This window comes from Conger conger, chromosome 16 (assembly GCF_963514075.1).
Source record: "Conger conger chromosome 16, fConCon1.1, whole genome shotgun sequence".
In the NCBI taxonomy this organism is placed as follows: domain Eukaryota; kingdom Metazoa; phylum Chordata; class Actinopteri; order Anguilliformes; family Congridae; genus Conger; species Conger conger.
The window spans coordinates 35319270-35331571 of record NC_083775.1 but is presented as its reverse complement, the minus strand read 5'-3'; the positions used below and the strand labels follow the sequence as shown (position 1 = coordinate 35331571).

General features: G+C 42.3%; 1 protein-coding gene across 1 annotated transcript in view; it reads right to left on the bottom strand.

Annotated features, from left to right (window-relative positions):
* Positions 1–8483, bottom strand: part of LOC133114494 (C-Jun-amino-terminal kinase-interacting protein 3-like) — a 54598-nt gene extending 46115 nt beyond the window's left edge. Inside the window, exons 1-2 of the mRNA XM_061223955.1 lie at positions 7543–8483; positions 3333–3453 (exon numbers count right to left, since the gene is read on the bottom strand). Coding sequence (XP_061079939.1) covers positions 3333–3453; positions 7543–7848 — 427 coding nt within the window. The 5' untranslated portion in view covers positions 7849–8483. The remainder of the gene's footprint in view (positions 1–3332; positions 3454–7542) is intronic.
* Positions 8484–12302: the final 3819 nt, after the last annotated feature.

Sequence of the window (12302 nt, the reverse complement as noted above, 5' to 3'; positions counted from 1 at the left end):
TAACAACTCACCCCTCTCCCCTGTCACCCTGAAAACTTCAACACGCACTTAGCCAAATGAGGTTTCCTTTTCCTGTCAGCCACTGTCGCTAGTGTGAATAAATGAAGTCATCCTGAACATGGTCCCAGGATACACCCATCAAACACAAGCCACCCAAGTGAACGATTGCCTTGCAATATATTCTATTATTATCTGTGCAATAGTATTTTCTGCATGTTATGACTTGGGCCCCCGGTTTGTCACCCCTTCTTCTCTCGCACTGTACTTCAGTCCTCCCCCAGCTAGAGGTCACAATAGCCTCTTTATCAAGCTCCTTCTCAAACAAGTAATCCAATTTGCACTACCTCAATCTAAGTTGATAATGTAATTGCCACACATAAAGCACAAATTATGATTCCCAGCAATGTTTACAAATGAGAGTAAGATTTGATTGCTCTACTATCTCTACGACCATAGGTATGCAGTATGTCGTACAGTGGCATGGCAGGTATACACAAAAAAGTAAATAAATAAAATGAAAAAATTTAAATAATGACACAACTAAGTAACTAACTAATCGCGCTCTTCACTCAAGACTATAAGCAGAGTCAGGTGTCATATAGCCGGGCTAAAACAAAAACCTGCAGACACACCAGCCCATTTCAGATAAGACTGAAAGCCCCTGCTTCAAAGGTACAATAGGTAGTGGTCAAGAGAGGAATTGCAGCAACAAACACCTTCAAACCACAACACTGTTTATCCCACCCCTTCTCTGTGAACGAGCTGAAGTTGAAATACCAGTTGAAATGGCAATTAACCAATGAGCTTGAATTATTGTACAGCTATAGATGGTTTTTTTGGTCGGCCCATCAACTGCATATTTTGAAACCTGAATTTAAGGAATATAAACACAGGCAAAGGGTGAGTCAACATGTCAGTGTGCCTTTTTCAATGATAGGAAGGGATTTACAATGGTCTAGGAACAATATTTTAACACAAAAACCTTACCTATTGTACCTTTAAATGGATGTTTTTTTTCTGTTTACTGCAGTGATACTCAATCCTTTTCCAGCCAAAGAGTCTGCTGGGTTTTATTTATTCTTTGGCACAGCGACTGATTCAGATCCAAGAAACCAGGGACACGTTCAATCGGAAAACGTTTTGCTACGTTTTTGCTACGTTTTGCTACAGTTTCCGGGTTGAACAATGTGTTTCCTTCCAACGGTGTGCAACATTTTGCAACAGGTATGTTGAGGATTTTCAACGCACCACCGTTTCTGTGTAAATAAACATTTTGTCGGGGCTGAACGTGAGCCAGGTAACCAGAGTGAAAGGAGTGAGGACCACGGGCTCAAAGATATTCGTTTCACAGCATTTAAAATTCCATCTGTGTTCACTTTCCTTCCTGACTCTCCCCATAGATCAACTAATTGTTTTAATAAATTTCTCTATTAGGAACTCAGTTGTACAATTAGTCACTCGACTGTGCCGTTGGAGTGCTGATGGGGACCCATGGAGGATAACCATAGAAATACAAGTTTAAATCCCTGCAGATCACATGGTCGAGACTAACAGGTGTGCCTAGTAAACCAGCTAACCCAAAAAATGGCTGTGATGAAAGATGATGGTCATAATGAGGTCAGAAGATACAGAAGTCAAACACCCACACACATAAGCTTCATGTTTCGGAGCTTTTCATATTATCCTGGAGTTTTCGGTTTGTGTTTACTGATCCAAGTAAAACAATTGCAATTTTGGTAGAAGTATGCATATTTTAGGATCAACCCGCTGGTGTTTGTAAAACGATTTCCCACATGACATGATGAAGGTTTTTGCATAATTATCAGATGACATTGCTAAATGTTAACACAGAGGGCTGACCGTAGGAGGGGGAGGGGGGATTGGGCCCTGGGGGCAGGGTTAGGGACTTCGACCTACGTTACTACTCATTGCAAATGTTTTGTGGGCATTTTAGATACAAAAACCAGGAAGAGAACATAGACACGTATGCGCCTTTAATGACTATATGGTGTGAGACATGGTTGTCATTGTAGGTATTTCTGTGGGAAACCCTGAAAAGTGTCAGACTCTGGCACATTGATTTATTTATGTTTGCATGAATGCCAATATGAATTCATTTTTTTGTGAACCCAGGACCTCCTTGCTGATGGTACCCACTGCACCATCCGTGCCGCCCTTCAGCAAATCAGCAAAATGATATTTTGAGCCTTTTATGGGTAGTGTTGTTTCACTGGCCTTCCGTTGCTTCTCAGCCCTTTAAGAAACATGCCCTGTAACATCCCTCCATTTGCTTCTGCAATCCCTTTCTAGATCCCCATAGAAAGGGAAAACAGAATTACTGATACAGCTTACATTAATTATTCATGTAATAACTTAATGTCAACAAACCTCCTGGAGAGATCCTAGAGTATAGAGATGCTGAATATTCACAGTTTATTTTAATTGAGAACAGAAATGCAGTAACTGACAAATCCAATAATTTGCTTGCAAGATTCAGCCAGCGTTATTTCAGCCATTTTTTTGCAAAACATTTGTAAATCTTTTTAGTTGAGGTCTGTATGTTCCTCCAAGGACATATTAGTACAGTTTGTTGCTCAGGCATAGCAAGTAGTTTCTCCTGGTGAGCAGCTGGTAGCTGGTCATTTCACGCTGGTCCTAGCTGGATGTTACAGCAGGGAAATGATTTACAGTGAGCACTAAAATGCCTGCTGACTCCAATCTCTGTTTAGGTTCGCAAGTGATGTCCTAGAGAGGTGCTGATTTGTATAGGCTGGTGCACTGTTGATGTGTGGGTCACTGGTACCGTGCCATTGCAGGGAAGGCGCAGAGCACTCTTACCGCCCAAGGTACTTTCCTACGGCAAACAGCCAGCAGGTACACCAGCACGTTCAGCTCAGCTAACTACAGATGATACTGTACTACCCTTTAATACAATGATGATACACCTGTAGCGTAGTGGTTAAGGTACATGACTGGGACACTCAAGGTCGGTAGTTCGAATCCCAGTGTATCCCACAATAAGATCCACACAGCCGTTGGGCCCTTGAGCAAGGCCCTTAACCCTGCATTGCTCCAGGGGAGGATTGCCCCCTGCTTAGTCTAATCAACTGTACGTCACTCTGGATAAGAGCGTCTGCCAAATGCCATTAATGTAATGTAACATAACAATGACTACCTCTTTGCAGGCAGTTCAATGTGTATTTGTATCACATCTATCTATAGCTATGTTAGCTATGTTAGCTATGTTAGTTTGGTAGTCTGCCACCATTAGTTCACTAGTTCTGAAAGTCCTTGCCTCCCATTCGCCACTGAGGAAAGGAGGGCGCTCTTACCCTGGTCAGTATAGTTCTTGGTCTTCAGCTCCAGCTGTTTTCCCTGCAGCTCCAGATTCTCAACATGAGTCTGCAGATCCTTCTTCTCTGCCTCCAGCACATCCTCAAATTCGATAAACTTCTGCAGAGACACAAGCAAGGCCACCCCGGTCACGACAGCAAAATTACCGCTCACGACAGAAGGGTTACACCTCGATCCAGAAACATCCGTGTACATACAGTAGCAGTAGAGATCAGAAATGGGATGAGATGGCAGAAATCATAATAATTTTCCACTGTGATTTCACTGTGAGAGCATAGTTGAATTTGGGTATTTGGTATTCTTAGATAAGTACCATCACAGTTATCTTGGTTAAATCCAAATTCTAAAAATGGGACAAAAGCAAAGAACAAAGAATAGCTCATTGGTAACCTGCAATGGCTCTAACTGCTATGAACACCCTCCCAATATTTGTGTTCAATGGCACAGACCTGAAGTCCTCCTGAACAACAACAATAAAAAACAGAAGCTTTTCTGGATGTACGTATTCAATGCAAACGTGACTAGCAGTTTGGATGATACAATTCCTTCTAAAATATAACTTTTTTTCAACAACAACCCACCAAGAACAGAATATACAGTGCCCTCCATAATATTTTAGACAAAGACCATTATGTCTTGAGTGGCCTCTGAATTGCCACAATTTTGGATTTGGAATCACACAATTCATATTTTATTAAAAGGTATTTCTATACATTTTGGTTTCACCATGTAGGAATTACAGCTAAAGCACACCACCTCATCTGTGAAACACGGTGGTGGGGGTGTTATGGCCTGGGCACGTATGGCTGCCGAAGGTACTGGCTCACTTATCTTCATTGCTGAATGACTGCTGATGGTAGCAGCAAAATTAATTATGAAGTGTATCAAAACATCCTATCTGCAAGCGAATGCCTCAAAACTCATTGGCCAATTCTCCAGCAAGAAAATTATCCCAAACATACTGCTAATGCAACAAAGGAGTTTTTCAAAGCTAAAAAATGATCAATTCTTGAGCGGCCAAGTCAAATACCGAATCTGAACCCAATTGAGCATGCCTTTCACATGCTGAAGAGAAAATTTAAGAGGACTAGCCCCGAAAACAAGTATGAGCTAAAGATGACTTTAGCAGACTTCAAGCAGTCACTACATGCATTTCCATTACACTGCTGTGTTCCAAACATTATGGTGCTCTGAAATTGCGGGATTATGTAAAAACACTGCTGTAATGTCTTCATGGTGAAACCAAAATAAATAAAAATGCCCTTTATTAAAACATGACAATGTACTCTCAAATTGTGGAGTATTGAGGCAAATAAATAAATGATGGGTCTTTCTCCCAAACATTTATACTCCATCAAGAAAAAAGAACATACATGTTCAGGGACAGCCCATAGCCTAGTGGCTAAGTTGCTAAAAGTGGCTGAACAACATTGATTGTCCTTGAATCGTTTTATAGTCCTTTTCCATTTTGGCTAAGGGACTAAATAAATGGGGAATTATTGTAATCCTGCAACTCCCTGTGCCATCTTAGTATCAGCCTGAGGTTTGCAATGGCTGCAGAATAATCCAGAAGGCAGGTTCACACACCAAACTCTCCTCTAAACTTAAACTGACTTTTCCTGCACTTAAATGTCTTATCATGAATACTGTATCTTTTGTATTCCAAGAACAGATTGGGCTCATGTATTTCTGAGTGTTCTGTATTTGAGTTCGGTTTGAAATCTGTGGCACAAAAAAAATGTGACACAGACAAGCTTGACAAACACAATTCAACAACAATTCCAGAATACACTGGGGTATGTTGACTGTATTAGCAACAAGACAAAAAACCTAAATAATATTCCCGGACTAAATTGAATGCCTATGTGGATGTAGAATAAATGACAAAATATATTTTAAAAATACTGTGAAAATGAGAAGCTGAAAGAAAAAACATGTAATATGATACCATGCAGCCAGTAGTGTGCACTCTTGGGATATGTGCAGAGCATCTGTTGTTTTGGATAGCTTCTCCTCAGACGGTTCTTATGAATGTGCCTGGGTGCTTTTTATCGAACCAAAATGCTCTCATGACCAAGGGGTCCAATTACAAGCCGTGGTTGTCTTAGTGCAGTATTGATTGCCCATGAATACCTCCCTCCCCCCCCCCCCCCCCCCCCCCGCTCCCCCAACCACACCTCTACCTCATCATATGCTGCTTGCTATTCCAAGTATTCATTTTCAAAATAAAAACAAAATAAAACAATGCTTGTCCTCCAACTTAAATTCTATGTCTCCTATATGAGCACAATTTACAATTAATTTCCAGCAAAACCCCATGAGGGTTCATTCATTTTAATACATTTACTTCATTGTGAAACCAACCAACAAACCAAAACAATCTGACCCAGAAACGCACATTAATTCTGTAAAAATCCTATAAATCCTACTAGATTACAGACTGCACAATCAGAAAACCTTGGGATGTAAAAGTGTGAATGGAGGTAAATGGGGGAGGCAGTAAAATGACATAATGACATTGCAATATAAATAAGAGCTGCAGGACACTGGCGGTGACTTAGACTAAGAGCTCAGAAGCCTGTAAATCACAGGACAAGAACATGGTGGCAGCGGAAAGCACAATACTGTCCTGTCCCCTTTCAGTCTATGTCACCAAACAGTCTCTATCACCCTTCAGTCTCTATCACCCTTCTGACTATGTCACCTTTCAGTCTATGTCACCCTTCAGACTATGTCACCCTTCAGGCTCTATCACCCTTCAGACTATGTCACCAAACAGTCTCTATCACCCTTCAGTCTATGTCACCCTTCCGACTATGTCACCTTTCCGTCTATGTCACCGTTCAGACTATGTCACCCTTCAGTCTCTATCACCCTTCAGTCTATGTCACCAAACAGTCTCTATCACACTCCAGTCTATGTCACCAAACAGTCTCTATCACCCTTCTGACTATGTCACCTTTCAGTCTATGTCACCCTTCAGACTATGTCACCCTTCAGGCTCTATCACCCTTCAGACTATGTCACCAAACAGCCTCTATCACCCTTCAGTCTATGTCACCAAACAGTCTCTATCACCCTTCAGTCTATGTCACCTTTCAGTCTATGTCACCCCTCAGTCTATATCACCCTTCAGACTATGTCACCCCTCAGTCTATATCACCCTTCAGACTATGTCACCAGTCTCTATCACCCTTCAGTCTATATCACCCTTCAGTCTACGTCACCTTTCAGACTATGTCACCCCTGAGTCTATATCACCCTTCAGACTATGTCACCCCTCAGTCTATATCACCCTTCAGACTATGTCACCTTTCAGTCTATGTCACCCTTCAGACTATGTCACCCCTCAGTCTATATCACCCTTCAGACTATGTCACCCCTCAGTCTATATCACCCTTCAGACTATCATCTTTCAGTCTATGTCACCTTTCAGACTATGCCACCCTTCAGACTATGTCATATAGGGTAAGAGCGTCATATCCTCACAAGCAGAGATTCGCTCTGCCTTGCCAAAGGCAACATTACTGTGCAATATTCCCTTGGGCAAATCTTTTTACTAGCCTCAAATGGCATCTGGCCAGAGAGGGAGATTACAGTTGGTTAGTGATGCTCTTATCATTTTTGTTGGGAGGGGCATAGTGCAGGGATGAGTACACCACTGTAACTTTGTGTGTGTGTGTGTGTGTGTGTGTGTGTGTGTGTGTGTGTGTGTGTGTGTGTGTGTGTGTGTGTGTGTGTGTGGACAGGCAGGAGAGGGCTTAATAAAGAGACTGCACTCCATTGCAACACAACAAACCTTCTGCATTACAGTTAAGCTGACCCACATGTTTTAGACACTAGCAGATGCCCAATTCAGAAGAGTGAGTTTGATTCAACATTTTCATTCTTGACCCACACGACACTATATGAGATCACATGGGCGACTGAACTTTCTCCACATAATAGGACAGCCATTATGAACATGTATTATGACAGGTATAAACGTACAATTATATCTTGTTAAAGACAAACAAAAGGGAAATATTCTGTGAAATACAATCCGGTGATTAGCCTATGTAACACAATTTTTGCGCATATAAGGGTATTACAGCCAAACCACGTTCATCCACATGCTATTCTAAATATCAGGGGCAACAGTTTTGTTTATTAATTGATTCATGAATAAAAATATCACAAGAACCGCACCTCCTCTGCCTGTTTGCGCAGCGCCTTCTCGCGCTCGTATTGGGTGATCAGCTGCTCGTTGTCTTCCTTGAGCAGTTCCAGCTCCACCTCGTGCTCCTGGTTCTCCGTAAGCACCGAGTCCAAATTCTCCAGCACGTTCACAACCAGAGGCATCAGCTCCTTAACCACCTCCTCGTCGTAGCTGCGAATCAAGCGCTCGAACTCCCGGTAGATGCTGTTGGCCAGGCCCGACACACGCTCCGACATCACGGAGACGGAGCCGTAGTCGTCCTGATACACCACCTCGTCAATCGGTAGCTCCATCATGCTGGCAACGGCGCGAGGCTTCAGCCGTCCAATGCAGCAGTCTTTGCGTAGAGTTAAAGGTTTCTCCCACGTAGGATAAAATGGGAATTAAATTAGACTATACTATTATGGTATTTTTGTATCCAATCCAGTCGCTATTTCGTGATTTTAGAAATACTTCTTTAGAAATCTTGGCATCGTAGTCTCTCAATAATTATTTAGATAATAGCAGTTCATAGGTTATATAAGTTGTGCCACGATTTTTCTTTTATTATCACCTTGTATCCCTGGACCAAGGCGGTGTAGATGTCATTTATTTTCCGTTCCTCTGGACACCCACTGCAACGAATCGTCCCCCCTCTCCAGAGCCTGAGCTTTGCAAAATGCTCTCTAGATGCACTCCGTAGGGGGTTTACGCCCGATAACAGCATCTGTGTCCATGTGAAACCGGTTCCGTTTGTTCCGACCCATCTTTAAATAGAAAATACTCACACCGTGACAAGTAAAGGCCCGCAACAATGCACCTGCCGCTCAACAGCAGCAGCAATGGACTCCATCCATTGCAAGATAATTGTCCTCGAAAACAATATAAACACAGAAAAATAAAGCGAATTGCTGAGCTATCCTTCTCCCTCCTCCACGTCAGCCGGCCCGTTAAATAATCTGTGTTTTGGTTTAGGTAATGATCCTTCACTGCGTGTTGGGAAGGGGCACGAGACGCCGTTCGTGTAACGCTGTCGGGACCCTCCCAGGTTAGATGATGGTGCCAGCTGACCGCCTGGGAGTGACGTCACTGCTTCTGCAGTGAGCAATCTGAAGTCTCGTCTCAGCATCAATGTTCGCGTGCGTTAGCGTTGTGCTGTATGTTTCGTCCTGATCCACAGACGCAGCCTTGGGTTATATTTTTATGTTATGAAAAACCTGGGCAGTTTATTGAGTTTATTTGAATAACGTTTTAAATGTTTATGATGTTCACGTGTATGAGCCTAACACCATTGATTCATGACAAGCACTGTTTTTTTCTAACGACAGCCAAAAAACTACAGTGGTTTTGAATGAACAAATCCAGGAAATTATAGCCCTGTTATATCATGCAAAATATTGTAATCTATCATTAGGGACAAGATTAATTCATTTAAAAAGCATTAGCAATATAAGAGAACAACTTATTTTCCTCGTCATCCCAAGCAGTTAGGGTTTCGGGGAAACCACGCTTGCTGCTGTTTCCCGGAAAAGATAAAACACTTGAAAGAAGACGTTGGAGTGGTTGGTATTCCTTGATTTTACCTCTGAGACCCAAAGGTTTAAATATTTTAATGACTTTTTACATAATACAAGTGCCTTGGATGACAAAAAAGCATGTTGCTGTGAAAGTATTTTCAAAATATATATTTTATTTATATTTTTAATTGAATGTCCTTTATATCAAGAGAAATGTACTGTATGGAACCAAAATTGAATGTCCTTGTTTGAGGATGCAGGGCTTCAGGAGGTTAAAGCTTGTGATACAATACATTTACATTTACATTTTAGTCATTTGGCAGACGCTTTTAATCCAAAGCGACTAAGCCATATTGTCCTCCTGTCTGGACTGTCCATATTAAATGTTTTCAATTAACACAGTGTGCTGGTTTAAGTCATACTGATCTATCATACGTATGACTTGAACCAATGTGGGGGGATTAATGTGGGGCCCTCTCCTATTCAGTCAACATATATATGATTATTGATCTTCTATCTGTCTGTGACAAATGTATGACGACAATACAAATTTGTACATACTGTACAATTTATGAGCAAATCTCTAACCGGCTCTAACTAATATCATGGGAAGACTAGCAGAGTTGTTTGATAATTCCTGTGTTCGTTTAAATGTTGGGAAAGCAGTGGCAATGTACACTCAGTGAGCACTTTATCAATTGTTTTACAATAGAAAAACTGACCCCTGTAAAACTGCTGTTTTCTCTCACCACTTCCCTCTCTGCAGCTTGTATGGGTGTGCTGTCTGTAACCTCTGGGATGGCTCAGGGTACAAATGTCTTTCAGCTGCCCTCTAGTGGACAGATGTAAATTTAAATGTAGTCAAGGCCAAAGAGGAAGGCAACACATATTGGGCCAGTTTCACAGACACAGATTAAGCTTCGTCCTGGACTAAATTGTGCTTTGTATAGATAGATCATTACATTTTAACAAGACACTCAAAGCACTCACAGTGATGAGGGGAAAACTTGCCTCAACCAACACCAATGTGTAGCAGCCAAACATTGTTCTCATATATTGACTACATATGAAAAGTGCTGTGATTACCACATAGTGAAACCAAAATTGGCGGCACGGGTGGTGCAGTGGGTAGCACTCCCGCCTCACAGCAAGGAGGTCCTGGGTTGGAATCCCGGTCGACCGGGGCCTCTCTGTGTGGAGTTTGCATGTTCTCCCCGTGTCTGCGTGGGTTTCCTCCGGGTACTCCGGTTTCCTCCCACAGTCCAAAGACATGTAGGTTAGGCTGATTGGAGAGTCTAAATTTCCCATGGGTATGAGTGTGTGAGTGAATGGTGTGTGTGCCCTGCGATGGACTGGCGACCTGTCCAGGGTGTATTCCTGCCTTTCCCCCAATGTATGCTGGGATAGGCTCCAGCCCCCCTGCAACCCTGTTCAGGATAAGCGGGTTAAGATAATGGATGGATGGATGAAACCAAAATGTATAATAATACCCTTTAATAACAGCTAAGTCTGCAATTTAACCATGTGTGAATTCTTCCATTACAAACAGAAAATAAAATATTAAATTAAAAAAAGACAAGGTGCTTCCAAACCTTTGAACGGTAGTGTACGTCACTCTGGAAAATGACTATAATTTACATTTACATTTTAGCCAGTGGGCATATGCTTTTAATCCAAAACGAATTACAAATGCATAGGTTCTTCCACAGATTAAAAGCATCCAAACTACATAACTATAATGTAATGTAATGAAAAGACACAAGTGGACAATGCCTGTAAAGCAGGCCTAAGCACAGTTGCAATCTCACAGTCACCACCTAAGCACCTAATTTTGAGCCCAGAAAAACCCTAAAGTGCAATATATGACCACCATTCAAGACAATTTAATAGGAGAAATCACTTTATATTTTTGGTCATTTGTTTATGGTTACTGTCATTCCCCTCCGTTTCTCACCAATTATTTTCCATTTCCTTTGGATATGTTTAATGGAAAACAAAATGGAGTCTGACAGGGCACGAGAGGAAGGCCATACAGCTTTAAAGCATGGCATTACTCTAACCTAGTGGCTAAGGTACATGACTGGGACCAGCTGCACATTCATGCTGCATACTGGGGCGACATGGCCCAGGCACTAAGAGCAGTCGTCTGGCAGTCCAAGGGTTGCCGGTTTGATCCCCTGCCCGGGCTGTGTCGAAGTGTCCCTGAGCAAGACACCTAACCCCCAAATGCTTCTGACAAGCTGGTCGGTGCCTTGCATGGCAGCCAATCGCTGTCGGTGTGTGTATGAATGTGTATGAATGGGTGAATGAGAAGCATCAATTGAACAGCGCTTTGGATAAATGCGCTATATAAATGCCAACCGTGCTGTGAATCACCCATTCTACCACATGCCAAAGGTGTTCTATTGGATTCAGATCCAGTGACTGGGAAGGCAACTGAAGAACATTGAACTCATTGTCATTGTTCATAAAATCAGTTTGAGACAAATTTGCTTTGTGACATGGTGCATTATCATGCTGGAGGTAGCCATTAGAAAATGGGTACATTGTGGCCATGTAGGGATGCACATGGCCAGCAACAATACTCAAATAGGCTGTGGCATTCAAGCGATGACTGATTGGCATTAATGAGCCCAAAGTGTGCCAAGAAAACATTCCCCACACCATTACACCACCTCCACCAGCCTGGACTGTTCACATAAGGCAGGTTGGGTCCATGGATTCATGCTGTTGGTGCCAAATTCCAACCCTACCCTCTGTATGACGCAGCAGAAATTGAGATACATCAGATCAGGTACAAGTTTTTCCTGTCTTCAACTTCAACTTCACAAGAGTCTGTGCCGACTGCAGCCTCAGCTTTATTCTTGGCTGACAAGAACTGGAACCGGACATGGTCTTCTGCTGTTGTAGCCCATCCACCTCTAGGATTGGTGTGTTGTGCATTCTGAGATGCTTTTCTGCTCATCACAATTGTGGTTATTTGAGTTACCGTAGCCTTTCTGTCAGCTGGAACCAGTCTGGCCATTCTCTGTCGACCACTCTCATCAACAAGACGTTTTCGTCGGCAGAACTGAATGTTTTTCGTTTTTCGCACTATTCTGAGAGAACTCGAGATGGTCGTGCGTGAAATCCCAGGAGATAAGTAGTTACAGAAATACTCAACGCAAATCATGCAACGGTCGAAATCACTGAAATCAAAATTTTTTCCCATTCTGATGGTTGATGTCAACATTAACTGAAGCTCCTGACCAGTA